Below are 22,996 nucleotides of genomic sequence, written 5' to 3' on the forward strand. Positions count from 1 at the left end.
CACCAATATCCCCATTGCTACCTCTTACCAACATCACCACTTGTCACCCATTACGAAACCTCACCACCAAACAGGCCTGGGATGCGCGACGAAACAAGACCAAGTCAGAGGTCATTGGCCTTAACCCACACTCAGCAACATTTTAAAGCACGTGGATGTAAACCGGAACATTCATTAAAAAAAAAAAAAAAGGCAGAAAAAAACAGCAAATATACCTATAAAACTGCAACGTATGGAGCCACTTGTGCCATATAGGAACATCTGTAGGAACACTTGCACACCTGACGAGGGAAAATAGCAACGCATACACACAGTTCGTCGTGTTCTTCAGTGGCGTAACCTAACACACTGGTTCCCACTGCGATAAAAGTTTGAAGTATTTCTACTCAACGTCAAGTCCTGCCAAGAATCAATCAATCATCACATTTTGTAAGATCACTAGTGGATCAGAGAGCTTAACAGTGAAATAACAAACCACTTAACTTCCACTGCTTTAAGAGACTTAGTGAATTTTCTGTCAATATTAAGTCTTATTTATCAGCTATAATGTTTATTTAAGATCAAGTGGTCAAGGGAACAAGATCAAAACGTAAGATCAAAGGAAAAGAATGCACAACACATAGCGAGTGGAGTGCATCAGGTTACACTCCACCTCGACAAGGGTTCACATGTCCAATTAAGCCTCGGCAGTGTATGGGAACAGTGGCACGGCAGCGGCAGGTGTTTGAGGCGTGCAGGTTGAAATGTCCTTTAACCTTTTGGGAGCGCACCTGCCTGCCTGCCGCCCGCTCGCCCGCCCGCCCGCCCCCACACACAGGTGTTCGCTCAATACACTCACTCACCGACGACGGCGGGTCCTCATCATGTCGCTCAGTCAGTTTCTCTCTCTCTCTCTCTCTCTCTCTCTCTCTCTCTCTCTCTCTCTCTCTCTCTCTCTCAGCGCTGCTACTTTTATTCATCCACCAATATTTGTCCAACACACACACACACACACACACACACACACACACACACACACACACACACACACACACACACACACACACACACACACACACACCAGGCTGAGAGAAGATTTAGTACACAATCCCGGAAGCCTGGACTAAACCGGGCCTACCCGAACAAGTGTTTTATCACGCGTGCCCGACGAGAGAGAGAGAGAGAGAGAGAGAGAGAGAGAGAGAGAGAGAGAGAGAGAGAGAGAGAGAGAGAGAGAGAGAGAGAGAGAGAGAGAGAGAGAGAGAGAGAGAGAGAGAGAGAGAGAGAGAGAGAGAGAGAGAGAGAGAGAGAGAGAGAGAGAGAGAGAGAGAGAGAGAGAGAGAGAGAGAGAGAGAGAGAGAGAGAGAGAGAGAGAGAGAGAGAGAGAGAGAGAGAGAGAGAGAGAGAGAGAGAGAGAGAGAGAGAGAGACGGGGGGGGGGCTCGCGCATTCTGTTGTATGGATGAGTGGTCTTGTTATCTTTGGTCAATGCAGTTATAGTACGTAGTTAAAGTAGTGATATTAGTAGTGATTGGTAGTAGTTGTAGTAGTAGCAGCAGCAGCAGCAGTAGTAGTAATAGTAGTAGTAGCAGTAGTAATAGTAATGATAGTGATAATAATATAAGCGATGATGCTACGTGACCATTAAAGATAATCATACAGAACGTGTAATAATTAGCGTCACTTTGAAGGATCACACAGATTAACGGATAACAGAGGATGGTAGTGGAATAAAAAGTAAGGTTAGTTATATAGACTACCACGTGTACCCTTCTTGCAGCTTCCCTTACTTTCTCACGTTCTTAGTAAATCATTGAATACTAACTACATCATGCTCTATTAAGAATATCGTATTTCTATTCACACCGTGACAGAAGACAGTGATTTAGTTATGTAGACGAGTGCACCACATGAGGCTTTAACTCTGCTGGTCGTGCATCTCGTGCATCAAACATGGAGGACAGATGTGAATGTTTCAGGACGAGGAAATACAGGTGTACCTCCCAGGCTGGCCAGGTACACGAGCATGACTCACAGGTGTTCCTTGAGTCTACGTTTTCTTTCTCGGTAATCTGTTTTTCTTACTTTACTATTTCTTGTCACCAATATTTGCTTTTTTTCTGTAAATATCCTTTTTGTGTGTCACCATAATTTTTGCTTTTCGCTTCTGTAAATGTTTTTTTTTTTTTGTGGATTGCCATGATTTTATTTCTATTTATTCGTTTTTTTTTTTTTTGTTTTCTTTTATATTTCGTACATGTATGTGGTTCTCCTTTTTTTGTCACGTGTCTTTAAGGAAATGTTCGATCACTACGAGTAAAGAATAAACGTATTGTTAATTGAAGTTGAATTTATAGTGTTTTCTTTCCTATAAATCACAAAACACGCTGCATTTTTCCATATTGTATATTCGCGTGATACATTCGTGCATGCACTCACGCACTAACGAAAATCTTGTTATTCTTTTTACAACTGTCACCAAAGATAACTCACATGCCTTTATCTCTCTCTCTCTCTCTCTCTCTCTCTCTCTCTCTCTCTCTCTCTCTCTCTCTCTCTCTCTCTCTCTCTCTCTCTCTCTCTCTCTCTCTCTCTCTCTCTCTCTCTCTCAAAACCTGCATAAAACACCATCCACCAACCACTCCTTTCCACGACCAATATTCAAAATGCAGGAAGTTCTTGCAAGTCTTCATTAAAAACTGGAAATGGTGTGTTCCAGCCTTTCCAGACTCTCTCTCTCTCTCTCTCTCTCTCTCTCTCTCTCTCTCTCTCTCTCTCTCTCTCTCTCTCTCTCTCATCTTTCAGTTTTACTCTTCCTCTCCATCTTTTCATTTTTGTTTTTCCGTGTACTCTTTAAAAGTACATTTCTTCTCATTTTCTTCTGCTTCCTCTCACATTTCCTCTTTTTTATTTTTTCCTCTCCTCATTCTCTTCTTAGGTCTCTCTTCCACTGTTCGTTATTTCCTTACCACTCATCCTTCACTCCTTCACTCCCTTCCTTCTCTTCTTCTCTGAAATCACTGGAATGTCCTTTAGATTCCTTCTCCATTCCAGCCAGGGCGCCCTTTCCTCTTTCCCCCTCTCTGGACTGTCATACTTGGACGTCTCTCTCTCTCTCTCTCTCTCTCTCTCTCTCTCTCTCTCTCTCTCTCTCTCTCTCTCTCTCTCTCTCTCTCTCTCTCTCTCTCTCTCTCTCTCTCTCTCTCTCTCTCTCTCTCTCTCTCTCTCTCTCTCTCTCTCTCTCTCTCTCTCTCTCTCCTTCCTAGTCTTCTATTTATCCCCTTTTCTCTTCTCCTTGCTCTCACAAAGCTTCCTCGCACCTACCGTTCAGAGTTTAAGTGTGGAATAACAAACCAGCCGTAACTACCACTGAGTGAAGAGATTGAAGGAATTTTCCATCAATATTAGACTCTGCTCAGAATGTGGACATTTAACGAGTTCAGTAAAGATAACTTTCAAAACTACACGAAATCACCAACATGTGTAATTGAAGCGCATGGATCAGTGATTAGAAACTATTTTTTTTTTTTTACTCTTTGATTAAGAAAAGTGCCATCCCAAGCTTGAAAGAGGCCATTGAAACGTGCTTTAATGAAAGAGTAAAAGATGAAGTCGGAGAACATAGTTACTCATGCAAAGGATGAAGACGAGAGGTGGAGAGGGAGAAGGAAAACGGGCACATACTTAGATACTTGAAATCTTGAGTGACGTGGAGAGAGAGAGAGAGAGAGAGAGAGAGAGAGAGAGAGAGAGAGAGAGAGAGAGAGAGAGAGAGAGAGAGAGAGAGAGAGAGAGAGAGAGAGAGAGAGAGAGAGAGAGAGAGAGAGAGAGAGAGAGAGAGAGAGAGAGAGAGAGAGAGAGAGAGAGAGAGAGAGAGAGAGAGAGAGAGAGAGAGAGAGAGAGAGAGAGAGAGAGAGAGAGAGAGAGAGAGAGAGAGAGAGAGAGAGAGAGAGAGAGAGAGAGAGAGAGAGAGAGAGAGAGAGAGAGAGAGAGAGAGAGAGAGAGAGAGAGAGAGAGAGAGAGAGAGAGAGAGAGAGAGAGAGAGAGAGAGAGAGAGAGAGAGAGAGAGAGAGAGAGAGAGAGAGAGAGAGAGAGAGAGAGAGAGAGAGAGAGAGAGAGAGAGAGAGAGAGAGAGAGAGAGAGAGAGAGATTTTGATTTGGATGCTTGAAAACTGACTGGTGGTATACAGTGGGTGAGGGTGAGATAAAGAATGTGAGAATGACAACTAAACAAATACGTGGATGCTTGAAAACAGTATGTGTAATGAGTGAGGATGAGAGGGAGAAAGGGAGATGGAAGTTACAGAAATACCTGGTGGGAGAAAAGGACATTAACTGATTAATTGGGCACACCTAAATATGACAAGACGGTGACCTTGGTGTATGCTTAATGTAATGTCCTGGTGTCTCGCTGATTGCTGAATTATTTTTATTATTTCGTCTTTTTTTCTGGAATGTAAATACTAATGAAAACGTTTACATTTATAATTCCATACGTTCATCAAGTCGTATTACATTTATTCAATCTTATCTAACAGTATTCATTGTATTTCTTTATTAAGTTTTCCCTTAATTCGTGTATTACATTTTTTTTTTTACCAGTGATTCTTAAAAAAGTCGTGTAAATTAACGTTAATATTTAATTCAATGTTGCAATCACTTTCCTTATTTCCTCTTACTTTCAGCACATATTACTATTTTGTGTGTCACTATTTGCATATTAGAAATTTTGTTTCTATACTGTAAATTTTTCTTTTATTCATCAACGTTTAAACAAAGCAAAGATCTAATCATATTTAATAATACCCATGTAAAGCGACGTGAAGGCCTTGGTATACATGGGATAGGGTCAGCTCTGGTATGTATCCCTGGCGTATGGCATAGTATTGTTATATATGGTGTGTGTGCCTGTAGTGAAATGGTATGCTGTGACGTGGTATGGTACTTGTATGGTATAGTGGTGTGGTGTGGTGTGGTATAGATGCCTGGAATGGGACTTGGTGTGGCATTGTGCTCTAGGATGTGATGGTACGGCGGTGTAGTGGTGTATATCTTAGCTTAGTATGGCTCGGCTTACCTCGCCCCTCACGTGTATGACCCTTCTGTCCAATAACTATAAGACATGTCCACTTCCACCCTCCTCCTCTTCCTCCTCCTCCTCCTCCTCCTCCTCCTCCTCCTCCTCCTCCTCCTCCTCCTCCTGTTACTGGTCTCCTCTTTCTCATCCTGCAAGTTTCCTTTTCCTATTCTTGCTGGTTTTCTTTTCTTCCTCCTCCTGTTCGTGCCTCTTCTTCCTCCCTTTTTCCCTCTTCTCTTACTCTTCATACTAGTTACCTCTTCGTCTTTCTCGTCAACATCCTTTTCCTCCTGCGAATATCCTCCTCCTCCTCCTCCTCTTCTTCCTTTTCCTCCACAGCACTTAGGGTAAAGGGGTGTTTCCTTTAAAGGGAAGCTGGTAGGCTTACAGACACACACGCACACGCGCACACACACACACACACACACACACACACACACACACACACACACACACACACACACACACACACACACACACACACACACACACACACACACACACACACACACACACACACACTGATAAAAGCCCTACATTAGCACTTTTCACGTCAATTAAGAGTATTCGTTAACTGCATTTGCTTTAAAGTTTGTTGAAATACGAAATCAATACTTGGTTTCACAATAGAACAAACGACAAGTCCATAAAGAAAGCAAAACTGAATAAAAAAAAAACTTGAATGAGTAGATATATAGACAAAAGCGTCTTCGCAGGAAGGTACAAAAATATATGTAAATTAGTTTATACAAGGAAGTGACTCTCTCTCTCTCTCTCTCTCTCTCTCTCTCTCTCTCTCTCTCTCTCTCTCTCTCTCTCTCTCTCTCTCTCTCTCTCTCCTAAGCTGGATGTATGTAAATGAGACCACTGAGACGTAATGACACTGACACTGATGGGTTTTTCCTTCAATCCTATCAGGCAATCCCGCCCGTCTCGATAAATGCAACCTTGCCCCCCCTTCCCTCAACCCCAACGTATCCCTTCATCGCCTCCTCACCCCTCTTCTTCTGTGTCTGATGGCCGCCCTCCCTCCCTTCACGTGACCTTCCCTCACCTAAGTTACGATTAAATATTTTTCTCCGTGACGCGTGAGAAGTGAAATCTGCCTAATTGTAATGAAAATGGTCACACACACACACACACACACACACACAGTTGTCTCATCCTTGTGTGTGTGTGTGTGTGTGTGTGTGTGTGTGTGTGTGTGTGTGTGTGAGAATCTACGCTCTGCCTTTACCTACCACATAACTGCTCAGCTAAAGAAACATTCCTATTATTAGTCGCTCGTTATTCACTACGTTAAATTAAATCATACGCAGGACCTGAGCTCTACAATATGGTGATATAAATAATTTTCTTATACGTCTGTACAGTTCGTGCACTGACATTTTTTTTCAGCGATCCCAGATTAAATTTACAGTGATGCATGCTAGATAGTCTTTATTGATGATAATGAAGGGAGAGAAACATATCAGGAGGAGGAGGAGGAGGAGGAGGAGGAGGAGGAGGAATACAAAGAAATACCAAACAAGCTCAAACAACAACAGACCTTGAGATTCTCACTAGACTGTTTTTGAGGAGGAAGAAGGGGGAAGAAACAATAATAACTTACTACAGATCCTAGCGAAGTTGCCGTAATGAATAAACAAGGATCTAAAAACTATACCACACAGTAAAAATAGAAGAGGAAAGAAGCCAGGGAGCAGACCAAACAATGCCTAACGAGTTGAGAGGAAGATGTAAACTTTTGCTTTGAACTTGCCACTGTCAGCTTGGGGAACTATCTCATTTGGAAGTATAAAGTAGACGCTTAATTGATGAGGAAACGCAAGAGGCTTTTTCTAAGTTTGTTCTTTTACTGTGGGTTTACTTTGCTTATTCCCTGGCAGGATTTTGAAGATCAGAAGTTGGTTAATCTGCACACTGCTACGGGCGTTGTTTGTTGATTCATTGATTGTTAAGGGAATTACTTTTTAGGGGCAGGATGTGAGGGGTGAGGGGTGTAAACCTTCATGATTCTACATTAAAAAAAAAAAAATAGATAACTCCTTATGTAGTCAGTGGTGCCTTTCATAATATGCAGTAATCTTAAACTAAAACGATTTGATATGTTTCAGGAGTCGCAGCAGTTAGAATGTTATGCTTCAAAGCTTTAAATAAATGAAAATAGAAATACATTAAAGTTTTTTTTATAGGCGAAAAAAGATATTGATTTATGTTCCTTTTTAGCCACGAAACTATCTTAAGAGATCTTAGTACTAAAAATAAATGCCAAGAAAAGTTGTTTTAAGTAGTAGGAAGAGATCTTTAGTCAAATAGTTTCCACGGTGTTTAGCTTTCAACTTCAACATGAATTCGTATGTTCTAAAAATCTGTCGAGTGAAAACTTTTGTATGGAGTTGACAGCAGATCAGATAACGTAAGACTGATGGCCGCCGCGAAACCCTGAAAGTGAATCTAGTGTTGTTAGCCTTCTGAATATTTGAACGTGATATTTTCCTTCAATGCTTTTCCCTATACAGTTGTAGACACTTATTGTATTTCATTTTTGTGTATTTGTTTATTTATTCATTTATTTTACAGTTCTGAGCTTTCATGTTTGGGATAAGTTACTAGAAACACGAAAGAAAACATCATTCTTCGTATTCCCTATATTATTTTAAGCATATGATTACAAAATATAAATAAGCATAGGATTACAAAATACAAATAAATAAATAAGAATCACTTTGCTACTGTCCCCCAGCAAATAAAAATACAGAAACGCCTAGAAACGAGGTTGCAACTTAGCTCTGGAGCAGCGACTAACTTGCAGCTTAAATTCAACTTGTCCCAAACACCGAAGTTGAATACAGTCAAGAGGAAATAGTTTATCCCTACAACTGTACACTGGGATAAGCAAATACTATCCTTAACCTCTTCAATACTGAGCCTCATTTTTACCTTCATTTCTTGGGGTATGATTAGATGTTTTTATTAGCATTAGGAAGGGACTATGGAGGTCAAAAGATTAATGGCCAGACTCTTTATTATTCTAATCCCAACATATCTTTCTGAAGCTGTATAAAATCACCAAAATAGTAACCAGAATAAATATGAAATCGCGTTCTAGTACTGAAGAGATTAATTCCTACACCACTACCTTACTGAGCAGACAAAACCCCACATAGGAAGTGAGGGGAGTGAGTATGAATGTAGAGCGTGATACTTTAAGGAAATGAGTGACGAAGCTGACTCTGTGTTCCTCAATACTTAATGATATATGGCACGCTTTCTACATCTCAAAGGCCAAGAAAATGGAGATGAGCAGACGATCAAAGCCGTCTCATCTCCTCCACTGACATTATCATTATGGTTTTGTTGTTGTTTGGCTTTCCTTTGTATTCCTTTGAACTATCATCATTTAATTTCGCTTCCTTATTCTTTTATTTTATTCATTTTTTTTTTTCGTACTGATTTGGACAGCTTATGAATGACCCTTACCCAATTTTTGTACCTTCAAGTCATACGCTCTTTTAACCCCTTCAATACTGAGGCGCATTTTTACTATGATTACTGGGTAAGATAGACGATTTTATTTGCATTAGGAAGGGTCTATGGAGGTCAGAAGATTAATGGCCAAAGTCTACTATTTTAATCCCCGCATAAGTTTCTGAAGCTGTATAAAATCTGTAAATAATAAGCAGAATGAATATGAAAATGCGGCATGGTACTGAAGTGGTTAAGCTTATGACATAATTTTCTGCTCCTCTGTACCTCCTCACCACATTTCTCATTTATCTAATCGTAAGAACATTCGGAAACTGCAAGAAACCATCTGTCCCTTTCAATCACTGCACTAATAATGGCGTGTTAGCTTTGGCCGACGCTCTTGACTCTTGTGCCGCCTGTGACCACACGCCGTAACTATTAACTAGCGTGAGCGTGACGTAGGAAAATAAAGTAATAGATATAATCGCGATACTCCTTCAGCAGCTAAAGGGATATAGGTGGGGAGTGCGGCGGGGAGTGGGGTAGAGGGGGAAAGCTGCAGGTACGAAGTGATTGTGAGATATCTCCATTAGCGAGGCAGGTAACCAACTCTCTCTCTCTCTCTCTCTCTCTCTCTCTCTCTCTCTCTCTCTCTCTCTCTCTCTCTCTCTCTCTGACCGTTGCGTGTGGTCTGCAGAATTTCATAACAAAGGAGTAGTAAGTTTTATCACTCCACATAATGGCTCAGCTTCCACAGCACCCCAACACTCGATTACCCAGACACCGCCAAGTAGATTATGCTTAGTTACTTGAGACCACCACCACCACCACCACCACTACCCCTAATACCTCTTCTACCTCCTGCATCCACTGACCTGCTTCCAGTATCTGTATCTCTGTGACTCTGAGGAGGAGGAGGATTACAATATTTTTTTCTTTACGTAGGATTATGTAGGAAGTAGAAAATAGGTAACAGGAGATTTGTTTAGGAAGAAAAGGAAAGAGAAGGAAATCAGAATAGGAGTTATTTCTTTGTGCAAGGTCACGTAGGAAGTATATTGCGGTTAATAGGAAGTTTTCAAGAGAAGAGAAGGAGGAGGGATAGAAAAATCGAAGCAGCATAACAGAAAACAAGAACGCGAGGCAAAAATCAGACAATAACAAACCCACAGAAACTAGACCAACAAACTTAATAATGCCAGTCAAACCATTACTTCTTGACTGATGAGGCGATCCGGTGCTGTTTATACACCTCACGTGCCCTCCGTCCCTCCCTCCCTCCCTCCTTCCTTCACGTCCTTGCATGCTGGAACACTTGGACACCCTCGCTGGATCAATAACCCAGTTCGTGTATCACAAGATTTATCAGATGTGCTGCGTGCATCTGATGACGTCCCATGTTTGCTGTCAGATGTGTGTGTGTGTGTGTGTGTGTGTGTGTGTGTGTGTGTGTGTGTGTGTGTTGATAGATGAAGATGCGTACCTCTCTCCTCTCCGCTTCTTTTCTCTTCTCTTCTTTTCCTTTGCTCTCTCTCTCTCTCTCTCTCTCTCTCTCTCTCTCTCTCTCTCTCTCTCTCTCTCTCTCTCTCCTCTCCTCCCTCCACTGCTCTCCTCTCTCTCTCCGTCACTTCCCTCCCCGCCTCCCACTCCTCTCCTCTCCTCGCCCGTCACCTTCCCACCCCTCCTCTCCTCGTCCCCCTCCCTCCCTCCCCTCCTCGCCCCTCCCCACCCCTTCCCTCCTCTCCTCGCCCCTCCTCTCCTCTCACCTCCCACCTCCTCCTCTCCCTCCCTCTCTCTCTCTCTCTCTCTCTCTCTCTCTCTCTCTCTCTCTCTCTCTCTCTCTCTCTCTCTCTCTCTCTCTCTCTCTCTCTCTCGTGACTAGCCACAGATGGGACGAGTTGAATCGAGTGTCATCTTAGCTCAAGGTTTTCATTGCCATTGAAATCATGTTCTGTATTCACTAACCATTATGAAGCGTTTCTTTTCTTTTCTTTTCTTCTGTGTCGAATACTGGGAGCGTCCGATGGGAAAAATAAAAAAAAAAAAAAGGGTAAACAAATAAACGTTCTTAATATCGTCTCTCAGAAAAAAAAAAAAAATTGAGTAAAAGGAGGAAGAAAAAAAAACAACAGGACAATTTATTTCCGTTGGCGTTTTTTTTTTCTTATTCTTTCTATAGTTATCTTTTATTATTATGTTGGCTAGAAGTCGTATATAAAAAAAAAACTACCCGGGGCCAGAAATCCTTAAATAAATCGTGATCTTTTCCGTTGTTTGCTTATTTTCTTCTTGTAGGTTCTTATGAAGAGTTTGTGAGGTGTTTCTACGAGTTAATACTATCGTGAACTGTTAAATCAATAATAATCTTTCCTCTTAATAACTCCCCCTTCTTTCCTCGTGTATTGGTGGTGAAGAGTTTTTTCAGTGGCTGTACAAGTTAGTGTCGTGAAGGGTTGCGTATCCCAGTGTAAAGGTTAACTTCTCCACATAACAGCGAATCGGGGTATTGACTTTGCTGGGGTTTGGGTGGCAGGAGGAGTGTTTCAGTCTTTAAAGAGGTTCTGTGAGGTTTGACGGAAGGAAGGAAGGAAGGAAGGCACCACTACATACAGGGCGTCATCTCAGCGCCTGTTTTACTGTTACATTTACTAATCGTTAATACGGAATATGACCAATTATGTGAGCTTTTCCTTGGCTACATATATACATTTTTCTTATCATTTGGCTCTACAGTTTTATGGAAGGGCATAGTTAAGTCTCAGTTTGTTCTTTACACCTGTATTTTTTTTCCATTGCGTCTTTTCATTATAATTAATTTCAAATGTTACAGATGTGATTGGTCAGGTTCACATAAGTGTTTCCTGTTGACAGTGTACATTATTTAACTGTCATTAGAAATATGCACTCTTGAAGATCCCAAGCAACTCCACTAGAGCCTGTTAAATGTAAGAGGTGAGATGGCTGAACGTTCAGCAAGCGTATGGATTTGTAACTGTATAAGAGTTTGGTTACGTGAGATACAGCTGTGGCAGGGAGACAGTGATAGTGATAGAATAGCAAAGCACTTTCTTCGTAGCCATACCAAATACTTTATTTTCTATTTATGTGTAAAGCGTAGACTCTTCAGTCACTTTTCAAACCTTCGTGACACCTACTGACACTAATTTTCACCAGTCGTTAACTTTCATCCATCTTTTCATTTCATTTTTTGTAACATTTATTATCCATTTCTCTTCATTTAGTTTTTCATACATTCATAACTTAGCATTCTCTCTCTCTCTCTCTCTCTCTCACAGACACACACACACACACACACACACACACACACACACACACACACACACACACACACACACACACACGTCTACTTAACGCATCATCAATTCTTGTCTTCTCCGTGTTTTATCCTTTAAGTCACTCTACCAACCTCCATTGAATCAGCCACCACAGCCTCTGTCGGCCCTGCTTCAGCCTCTTCCCCAGCATTCAGCTCCCCTCTAGACTCCCTCCCGCCTCCCAATCGTCTGCCGTGTGGGGGCGATAAACAATCAACATAATTCACGCCCCTATCACCCTTCCTCTTCCTCGTCCCCTCGCACCATCACGGTTCTCGTCTTATGGCGCAACCAACCGCTCCATCATCCCCAAACTCAACTACAGTGAATATCTCGCTGCTTCCATCCCCTCCTTCCATCAGTTCGCCCTCTTCCCCTGCCTACCCTCCCGCCCGCTGCCTCCCGTATCTCTTCCGCCCGCCTACTTTCCCTCCCGCTTCAGCCTTGGAGTGACAGGAGGCCAACTCACTTTCCGATGATCTCGCAGACGTCGTACACCTCGTCGAAGAGCACGTCGTCCTCCGCCATGGTGAGCGTCGGGAGATGATGAGCGTGGGTGAGCTGGTGAGCGTTGGTGAGAGCCTCTTTTCTCACTCTTTGCCCTCTCAAGCTTCCTCCTCCTCCTCACCTCACCACCGAGCTCCTTCTCCTTCTCCCCGCTCAGTCTTCGGTGATTTTACCGGTTGGTTTAATTTTTCAACTGACGAATCTGATTTTCCGAATGGTTTTCCACCAAGGAGCACCGAAGGGAAGAGTGTTGAGCTGCAGTTCCCGTGTGAGAGGCGAGGCACAGGGCCGCCTCGCGCGGGGCACGCTCTGGGGCAGCTGACAGTCCCGGGTTATGCTCACACCATCACAACACCACTATGACACCACACACGGCGGCGGCACACCACACACATCCCCACACCACTATTTCACCGCAGATTATAAACACTGAATCAGCTGTTCCTCCCAGCGTCCCGCCGTCACCCGGGCCACAGCTGCTGCTGGTCGCCTGAGCGAGGTGACCGCAGGGCTACAGCTCTGTACAATCTTTTTTTCAGAATCTAATCAAGCCAGTTAAGTGGCTACGAGATGCCGGAGAGAACCCTACCACCCGCCTCAACCTCACGTAGAGCAGACGCACACTGCCCATTGATTTGTCTTCCAACCCTAGGATAGCGCATGTGCTGCGCGCCTTGCCACACACCGCCAACCGGCTTTCCCGCGCCGCACCGAACATTTATATGCACTGCTTACCCTTCGTGCCCTACACTCACCACTGCTGATAACGACCATTCGCAGATTTTAAGAACATTTTCTTCATCTGTTTCAAAGTGTCGCTTATCCGGTCACTGGGTATGCAGACTCAGAGATGTTGCCAGGTAGCCTTAAAGGTAGACGAGTAGTGTCCTGGGTGCCCGACACTGCTCCTCATGCCTCAGGTCAGTTCCCAGTAGTTATGTGCACTCCCGAGGGAAGCGTAACGACTCCCTCACTGACTTATCTCTGTCATCATAAATAAAACACCGTATTATTCACGACATTAATTTACTCAAATGAAAACTAAAAATAAACATGGAATCTCAGAGAAAAACCAAACGATGGAAATGCACTGGGAGAGGTTCCAGATAGGTTATTTATTTATTCTACCTGTTTCATGACTAATAAAGATCATAATCAATAAAACAAACCACGATGTTTAAACTTTTACTTGCAAAACCCGCGGCGCCGCTTAACGCACATAACAGCCTGTCTGTAGTGATTTACGGGCCGCAGAACGACGAGGCGACAGTACTACGTTAGGCAGGCTGGAATGGGAGAGGGGAGGGAGTGGAGGTTGAGGAAAGGACGAGAGAAGGAAGGAAGGACGGGAAGGAAGGCGGGAGGCTGAGGGAAGGATAGGAGCTAGGTTGAGGGAAGGACAAGACTAGAGGAGAGAGGGAGGGAAGGACAGTAGCAGAAGGAAGGAGGAGTGAGGAAGGGACATTAGCAGGACGGTGGGGGGGGTAGCGAGGGAGGGAGGTATAGTAGCAGGAGGGAGGGAGGGAGGGAGGCTCAGTAGCAGTAGAAGGCAAGGAGGGAGGGAGAGAGAGAAAAATAAAGCAGTATAAAGGAGGAAGAGAGGAACACTAGCAAGAGGGAGGGAGGGACAATAACAGGACGAGGGAGCGATAGGAGGTTGACGCTCTGGAAAGGGCGAAAGGAAGAGTTAAATATAGGAAGAACAGCAGGAGGGAAATGATGAAGGGGAAAAGAAGGCCAGGAGGAGGCAAACACGGGAAGAAGGACAGATGGGACGTGAAGAAGGGTAAGAAAAGGACTGCAGGAGGGAGTTAGGGAAGGACAAGAGTGAATGAAAAGGGACATTGATGGAAAGGAGAGAAAGAAGAACGGCAGCGGGAAGGAAGGCAGGAAGGAGGACAGTTAATGGGTGGGGGGGGGAGGGAAGGAAACAATAATGACATCAGCTGTTATAATGGCGACAGAAGGTAACATTGACCTTGACTCTGCCTTCTCTTCTCACAGGTGCGGGATGAGGGTGTGAGGGACCTGTGAAAAGAGCTCATCGTTCAGTCTCTCTCAGTTACCTTCTTGCTCTCCCTGCCGCCGACTATCACCTGCCTCACCGATGTGCATAGAGTCCATAGAGAAGAGTGCTGGTCTTCATCGTTCACAGACGGGACTGGAGGTTAGTTTTGGTCTACTGTGTTGTTTATTACCCAATTTTACTTGTGTTTTCTTCCTTAAGCAAAATTATGTTTGAAATATTCATAGCTATAAACAAGAAAATATCTGATGTCCGTAAATCGTAGGTGGAAAGAGAGGTAAGCTGAACTGAGAGGAGTTTAATATTGGCTTATACTCAACTTGTTTTCCTCTGTTACGCCAAATTATGGTAATGTTAGTGGGTTAGTTCTAAGCAACAGTTCGGTGTTCTCAATTCTGACTTGAGAAGATCGGAGATCGGATTTAATGTTGTCTCGTCCTTAACTCTACTTCTGTTTTCATCTGTACAACAAAACGACATTAAAGATAGATCACAGTGAACGCCATATCGGCTCAACATTATTACTGTTAAGTAGACACAGATACTGCCTCTGTTTTCCCCTGTTTTTTTTTTTTTTTTACTAGTCAGTTCACATATAAGGGGGAGAATATACATGTACATACTGACCGCAGCTCTTTACTCTATTCAAATGTCATTCTTAGGATTTATATTTTTGGAATCTAAAAGCTTTAATTACAGGTGTATCGACTGGTTTGGACTCTAAAACATACTCGCATTGGTAAAACAAGGTGCGCTTTGACTACAAATAACAGGAGAATGCTTTTAGGTATTATTCACACGTATTCTATTTTGGAGTTTACATTCTACTACTATAAATACAACACTTAAGAGCCGTATTCTACAACATTTCCACGTGTTGCCTTTACAACCTACTACAAGCTGACACTGATTTTATTATTATTTTATTTTATTCTTTATTTTTTATTCGTGTGTGTGTGTGTGTGTGTGTGTGTGTGTGTGTGTGTGTGTGTGTGTGTTTCTTATGATAGTTTAGCAAGAGTTCTGCATTGCCCGTGGAAAAGAAGAGGAAGAAGAAAAGCATGAGAGTCCGACTAATTATTGTATAGTGTCTGAGAAAAGTGCTGATAATAAAAGTCCACAACGTTTAAAATACAAACCCTTTTTTGTGTGAAAGAGGAAAACTGACCAAGGACAACAAAAACGAAAACAAAAAAAGACTTAATTATGATTATTAAAGTAGTGCACTTGGCAAAACACAGCCAGACGAAGAGCGGGAGTTGGTGTCTCTCAGTGCCAGACCACTACAGGGAGATTGGGAAAGGAAAGAGGGGAAGACCAACCTCTCATCCCCTCACCCCTTCATCCCTCCCTTACTCCCCTCACTCCCCTCCCTCACTCGGCTCACCAGGGACACGGAGACACTACTTTAACGGGATGCTTCAGTTCCCTCCCCTTCCCTCTGTCCCTTTCTCTCCCCTCTCCATGTCTTTCTCCGCACCTTTCCTCCATCCCTCTATGTCCCCTCTGTCCCTTAACGTCCCCTTCCTTGTCTCCCTGCTCCTTTACATATCTCTCTCTCTCTCTCTCTCTCTCTCTCATTTCACATCTCTTCTATCTAATTATTTATATCTTCCACCATTGCCTCCCTCCGTTCCCCCATACTTTCCTCCATATCTTCTTTTTTCCTCCACCATTACCTCCTTGCTTCCCTCCAGTCATCTTCCACATCCCCCTCCATTTTATTCTCCACCATTTCTATCCTTATCTCTCTTCTGTTTCATGCCTTCCTCCACATCTTTTCCATATTTTGTCGTCACATCCTTCACCATTATTTCTCCTTCCCTCCTAATTTTCCTTCATATTTCCTTTATATGCCATCCCTCAGCCTTCATCATCGCTTATTTCCCTTTACCCGTCAATTTTCCTTGTTTTGTCTCCATATCCACCATTATTTCCCTTTTCTTTTCATTTTCCCCCATTCTTATATTTTCCTTTATTTCTCACCTTTATTTCCTCTCCGTGTCTCCATTCCTTCACACATCACCCTTTCTTACTCCCTTCAAACTTCATCTCTCTCCTCCCACTGTTAATTGCAACCCTTTTCAATGTTCTCATGAACAGAGTTGTAAGAGAAAACCTTGGCATGGGAGTTAATACCACATGTTATGCTGATGACATCCTCTTGCAAAGTATGAAAGGAATGCATGAAGCAGTCTCGAGGTTCACTGTTCTGTCACAAAGGGTGGGATTTGTTCTTAACGAACTCGACTAAATTTATGCGTAGGACAAAGACGAACCAGGAGGCTCGAATAAATGACATTGAGAAAGTTACCTCTTATAAATACCTAGGCGTATACATTTAGTTACACTGCTGAAAGCAAGAAAGCACAACATGGTTGTGCTAGGCTAAGAGCACTGAAGGTTTTAGCCTGGCATGGCAGAAGTGTTATATATATATATATATATATATATATATATATATATATATATATATATATATATATATATATATATATATATATATATATATATATATATATATATATATGTACAGTGAGGTCTTCGAGTACGTCAGCCCAGCACTCTCGTATTACGGTGACGGGAGACTTGTGACACTAGAAAAAAGCAAAAAATAAAAATAAATAAATAAAAAAATGAGGCCATGAGAAGAATTTTGAAATGTCCTAAAAATGCACTTGTTATTGCTATGAGATGGGAACTCTGCTTACCATCTACTAGACATAGAATTACTAAAGTAAGTGTATTTATTACCTATAGTGAAGCACTTAAGAAGTAAGAGTGGAGAGAATCTTAAAGAAAGAATTATATAGGTAAGAAGTAGTGGGGTCTCACTGGATCGTAGACGAGGTATTGTAGCGAGGCTGGCGTATAAACTAGATGTGTGTGACATTCATGATGATGAGATACAGAATCTAAGCTGACACTTGTGGAACCATGGAAATGTAAGACTCCAAACACTACTATAAAGGAACTTAGTTGTAAGAAAATTAATTATGTCCAGTGGGAATTGAGGGGAATTTTTGAGCAAGAGATGAGGACTTAAGCAGTTTACATATATGCAACTCAAGTGTTTTGTGATGGGCCAGTAAGGGGAAAGAGCAGAGCTGGGTGAGGAGTGTTTTTGAGCTGTATCACAAAGCAAGGGACTCGGATGGATACAGGCTACTCCTATAGACTAAGCAATAATGTGTCCTCCACCCAGGCAGTGCTCTTGAAGTGTGGCCTTGAGTTCATCCAAAATACCTGGGGCAACGTGTGTGTGTGTGTGTGTGTGTGTGTGTGTGTGTGTGTGTGTGTGTGTGTGTGTGTGTGTGTGTGTGTGTGTGTGTGTGTGTGTGTGTGTGTGTGTGTGTGTGTGTGTGTGTGTGTGTGTGTGTGTGTGTGTGTGTGTGTGTGTGTGTGTGTGTGTGTGTGTGGTGTGTGTGTGTGTGTGTGTGTTTTATATAGCAGAGAGAGACCACTGACAAGTTAGCAAAACTAAGTTTAAGCTCGAGACGAAGGATACATACATACTTTCATCCCATTGAGAAAGTATTCATCTGTCTTTGTATGATTTGCAGATCTCAGTAAACCTATTAAAAAAAAATCTTCCTCCACGCCGCCTTCCCTTCAGGCTTTTAACTTGAACATCTTTCCTTGAGCTTTAGTTTCCAATGGGTCAGATTTAACAAGTACGTGAGTGTTATTCCCGTGGAGCACAACACTCAAACACTCAACGAACACTGCACGCAACACTGCTCACGTGTCCTCTGTGTAGATTAAATGGGGCAGGTTACCAGAGAAAAGAGTGAAAGAGGGAGAGGGAGGGAGAGGAGGAAGGGGAAGGGTGGGGAAAGAAAGAGCAATCTGGCTAATGACTACACGATACCTGTTGGCCGAAAAGTTTTGAATTTCTGGTGTTCAGTTTTGAAAGGTGTGCAGTGTATAAGTGTGCCTTGTGAAAATTCTCTCTCTCTCTCTCTCTCTCTCTCTCTCTCTCTCTCTCTCTCTCTCTCTCTCTCTCTCTCTCTCTCTGATAATATTTTTATTGATTTACATATTAATCTACTTACTTGTGTGTATATATACATAATTATCTATATATTCTATCTATCTCTCTGTCTATCTATCTATCTATCTATCTATCTATCTATCTATCTATCTAGTCAAGTGGAAATTATTTTGGTTTAAAAGGTCTTCATTATTGTATTGACAATTCCTCTAGAAGTGTACAACATCAAAGAGAAACAGCAAACATCCTCGGAGATCCGACTAGTTATCTCCATGGCTTGTGAAGAAGAAGAAAAAAAAAAGAAAAAGAAACTGACTGATCATCTCTGTCCAATGAAAGATACTGCTAGTCGTGATGAAATAATAAAGGGTAAAGGAACACAGGTGGCAGTATCCATGAGCGGCTGTCCTAGGTTGGCTGATGTGGCGGCTTCAGTTCTCCATCGTAACATTACACACCAAATAATCCCAAAGCGAGACGATACATATTGGCATTATCGCAAACGGCAGCGATAGATAATAGTATTACGGCAATATGCGAGTAATCTACATAAATCAACCTTGTAAAGTCAAACGATCAATCACAAAGCCAATGAGATCGGAATGCCTTTACGTGAAATATAGAGAATCGGCCATGCTGTGGTAGAGAATTGTACGCGGATGATCCTTTCATGCTGAAAACCTTTTACGTGTGTCCAACGGCGGCCTAACGTACGGAGTTTTGTGCTGGTGCCTCCTGGGGGAAAGCATTGTGGATAGGTATTACAGATTACTGAAAGGAACTCACTATTATTCGCTTTTACTAAGTTGCAAAAATCGATATCAGGTATCGCCGTGTGTAGTCCTATATACTGTCTTCTTGCTGCATGTTATATTCTATCAATTAATTAATTAATTTACTTATTTAACTCTTATCAGATTGAAATGGTTTAATTTCACTAAAAACCTGGCTTTGAACTATTGTGTTTCGTTCGACACACATGCACACGTCACTTCTATACCATCCAGTGATCTAGGATAAGTCGCTGCACTTGTGTGTATGTGAGGCAAGTGAAGGATGTGTGGAATGCCATGAGAGAAACAACAGACGAAACGCTATACAATACTCAAATTCTTTTATGGCCGTCATTCTCAAACATTTTGGTGTCTTTTGTCAACTTTAGAGCAGACTCTTGAATATTTATGATGTTTTCATAATTATATTGATAGTTTAAGGATTTTATATCATCAATGTGGAAAAGATGCGTTTCAAAATACGGCCCCCGACTGACTCATCTTGTGTACATAAAGGATTTGTTTCCTCATGAGAACAGTTTTCAAAGACCAGAGATGATTAGTCAGGGCTACTTTCCATTCGATGACGTAAAACACTTGGTAATTCTCTTACCAGAATTACGAAAACACACCTGAAAACCACAACTTCCTCTAGAGCCTGTTAAAAGTAAATTATGTAAGCTGCAGTGTGTGTAAATACTGACATACGTACATATATAGCTTCAAACTGGAGATGTTGCATATACTTCTGGACTGTCCCTGCCTCTGCAAAGGACATCCTGTTGCCACACGAGAGAACACGGGGCGCGGAGACTCATTGTTACACGTATACACATGCAAGATAAGACAATGTGCTGTACCGCCAACTCTGCGTCACCTCCAGGAGACAAGACAATAGTTCTTTTTTTTTTTTCCTGTGAGAGAGAATAAATAAAGAAATGGTAAAGAAAGGATGAGAATGAGAAACTGGTTAAGGGAAAAAGAGAAAAGAGAAAGAGAAGGCCAAGACACGAAAAGATCAGGAAAAAATAACCCGTGTAGTAACTGGAAGACACGACCACGCGGGAAAGGAAGAACAAGAATACAGAAAAGAAAAAAGCCCCAAAACAAGAAAACAAATAAGGAAGAAAGAACAAGAAGATTCGGGCAGTTATCACAAAAGTAATAGACAAGAGAATCAGAAGATTATCACAAGATTACGAATAGGGAGGAACAACAAGACACAATTACTTATCACAAAATTAGTAGACAAGAGTCGGAAGTTTATCAGTGGAGTAGCAGAAGGAACAGAACCAGTACAAGCGACTGTCTCATGTCTAATGGATAAGAGGAGAAAAACAGATACGCTACCACACAATACCAAACTGCCCCTAAATTCTGATTGGGCGAAGACATTTGCCTCGCCAGAATGTTAGAGAAAATTTAACATGTATAGGTATTATAAAATAAACCATAAGGGAATGGCAACTTTTCAGCAGTAAAACCGTCTCAGAAATGAGACTGTATGGATGGAACTAATATAGGTCTCACAGTAAGACATTATATCTCAGAGGTGCAAGGCCAGGGAGTTTCAGTTTGTAATGCTGTCCGTAAGAGCTGTATCTGCTTATGTACTGTGTTGAATGAACGATAATTATAGAGCTAAATAACTTAGTTGTCAGTTCGTTTCAGAATACAGACTAGTTTTATACAGTAACTAACACGTATGGGCCCAGTAGTGGTTTTTTTAGGATCCTTTATTTTGATAGGTTTTTATCTTTTTATTCTTAGATTGCCAAGATACATTCTCTGGGGCCCACAAAAACTCATGCAGCCGGAGTACTCGGTACCTTGCCTTTGAAGCCTCAGGGACAGCAATTAGGATAAAGAATATCCCCCAGAGCTTTTAGCAGACCTCGAGACATTAGGAGCGCCATTAATTACGCCACAACAACACGGGGAGGGATGGAGGGTGTGTGTACAGGGCGGCCAGCAGTACGGCAGTGCCGTGGTAAGAAAAGAAGGCATTTTTACCGTAAGGTCTTTTTTTTTGAGATGTTATAAAGGTGTTGGTTATTTTTGTAAAATGTAAGAACAACTCATTGCTACATGTTACTGTTACATGCATTAAATAAAGTTCAGTTAAATTAGAATGCATGCAAAATCTTTAAGGTGCTCCTAATACTTTACGTGAAATACATATTATAAATTCTTTGGCACTTTCAGTTTGTCTATTTATTTATAGATATTATGTAAATGTAAGTTTTATCAGCGTCTATAAGTTAATGTTGACTCAATCTGACTTTATTTTGCTTTGATTTTTACTTTATCATTTATTATATATATATATATATATATATATATATATATATATATATATATATATATATATATATATATATATATATATATATATATATATATAATTTCATTGACTGAATAATTGATAATGGAGTTGTATTAACCAATTAGCCTGTGTATGTTGCCAATAGAATATGTGAGGATTGAAGCTTAACAAAAAAAGAAAAAAAAAACAGTACTGAATGAGAAAAGAGCACCAAAACATCGGATGTAAGTTTTCCTTATTTTCTGAAACAGTATATAGAAATAAATTAACTAATAGTGGATATCAGGTGAAAACTTGGTAGATATAGGTTAGTCACAGTTGCAGTGACAGAACAGTACTGTTTTTCTTTTTCTTTTTTTTTTTTCTTTTTTTTCTTTTGCATCCAACCAATTCCGTTAAGCAGACAGCAATCCGTAGTGGAAGTCATACACCTAGATTTATTTATTTTTTTTTTTATCTTGAATGAATTACTTTATTTGTATGCGTCTTGTATTAAAATGGATGGCAGGATAGACGAATGGGGAAATCTTAATTAAAGTAGTTAAATCTTTATTGTATTGTTTTTACGCTCACTCGCTCAGAATGTTGGGGATCCACAGCAGAGTAATGGTGGGACATTTCGAGGGTGTTTGTTTCATGTGGCAGGACATCATCGGCCACGGTGGTCTGTCCTGCGTTACCCCTTACTCGTGGAGAACGAGAACAAGACATGATTGACCTAATACGTGACATGCCACCAACATGAACCATACAGTAACAAATTAACCATCATAACGTAATGCGAGTGAGCATTTTACATGGGAATCTTACTATCCCTTGTTATATTTTCAGACATTCACCATCAGGTAACACGCTTACTAACGGTATTAGTGATTCATCACGTGCTCTGTAACAGCTCACATTTTTACCCCACGTTCTTCTGTCTGTCCTCCTCACCCACACCATCGCTGACACTGCAGTGTAGACCCTAGGGCCTAGCAATAGAGCTGGGCAGGAACCGGTTCCAATTCTTGGAGCCAGTTCCGCCTTAACGGTTCCACATGAATACAGATGATAGATATGCATGAGTTACAAATCACAGATAGTATACTATATAGTGCTTATTGATAAAAATGCTATCATTAATATTATTTAGCAATCCTTGCAAATGCCAGTGTCTACAGATGAACGAAGTAGAGTATAAAACAATCATGTGTACTGCAGGTAGGCTCGTATCCATTATTCAAAGAAATTGCATGAATGATATATAAAAAGTTCGTTCATACTGGTCATTGGCCAATAGCAGGCACCGATTTAGTGTTGCCATATCACCATCATTTCTTAGTGTTCTGATTGGTAGATATCCTATGACGTCACAAGATGGGGAATTATAATTATATCGGTGCACACCCAAACCACATAAAACACTCAAAACTAACCCAAAACACACTCAAAACACCAAATTTAATACCTCAAAATGTCCCCAAATTCACCTCAACTCACTAGAAACACCCAGTACACGCCAAAATG

The 22,996-nt window shown here is 41.5% G+C and overlaps 2 protein-coding genes across 8 annotated transcripts in view; one reads left to right on the top strand and one right to left on the bottom strand.

Moving 5' to 3' along the window:
- The window catches only part of LOC123511250 (peripheral plasma membrane protein CASK-like), a 657,311-nt gene extending 643,858 nt beyond the window's left edge, over positions 1 to 13,453 (bottom strand). For 2 of the 5 annotated variants that reach the window (XM_045266964.1, XM_045266963.1), the window contains exon 1: positions 12,331 to 13,452. In XM_045266964.1, the coding sequence (XP_045122899.1) occupies positions 12,331 to 12,389 (59 nt within the window). In that variant the 5' untranslated portion in view covers positions 12,390 to 13,452. Of the gene's footprint in view, positions 1 to 12,330 lie in introns of all 5 variants that reach the window. The other 3 variants (XM_045266966.1, XM_045266967.1, XM_045266965.1) reach the window with 2 other exon arrangements.
- LOC123511249 overlaps positions 1 to 22,996 on the top strand; it is a 104,936-nt gene that overhangs the window by 33,986 nt on the left and 47,954 nt on the right. For all 3 annotated transcript variants that reach the window (XR_006676719.1, XR_006676720.1, XM_045266962.1), the window contains exon 2: positions 14,373 to 14,535. The gene's annotated coding sequence lies outside the window, so the exon portion shown is untranslated. The remainder of the gene's footprint in view (positions 1 to 14,372; positions 14,536 to 22,996) is intronic.

Source organism: Portunus trituberculatus, chromosome 31 (assembly GCF_017591435.1).
Source record: "Portunus trituberculatus isolate SZX2019 chromosome 31, ASM1759143v1, whole genome shotgun sequence".
Classification (NCBI taxonomy): Eukaryota; Metazoa; Arthropoda; class Malacostraca; order Decapoda; family Portunidae; genus Portunus; species Portunus trituberculatus.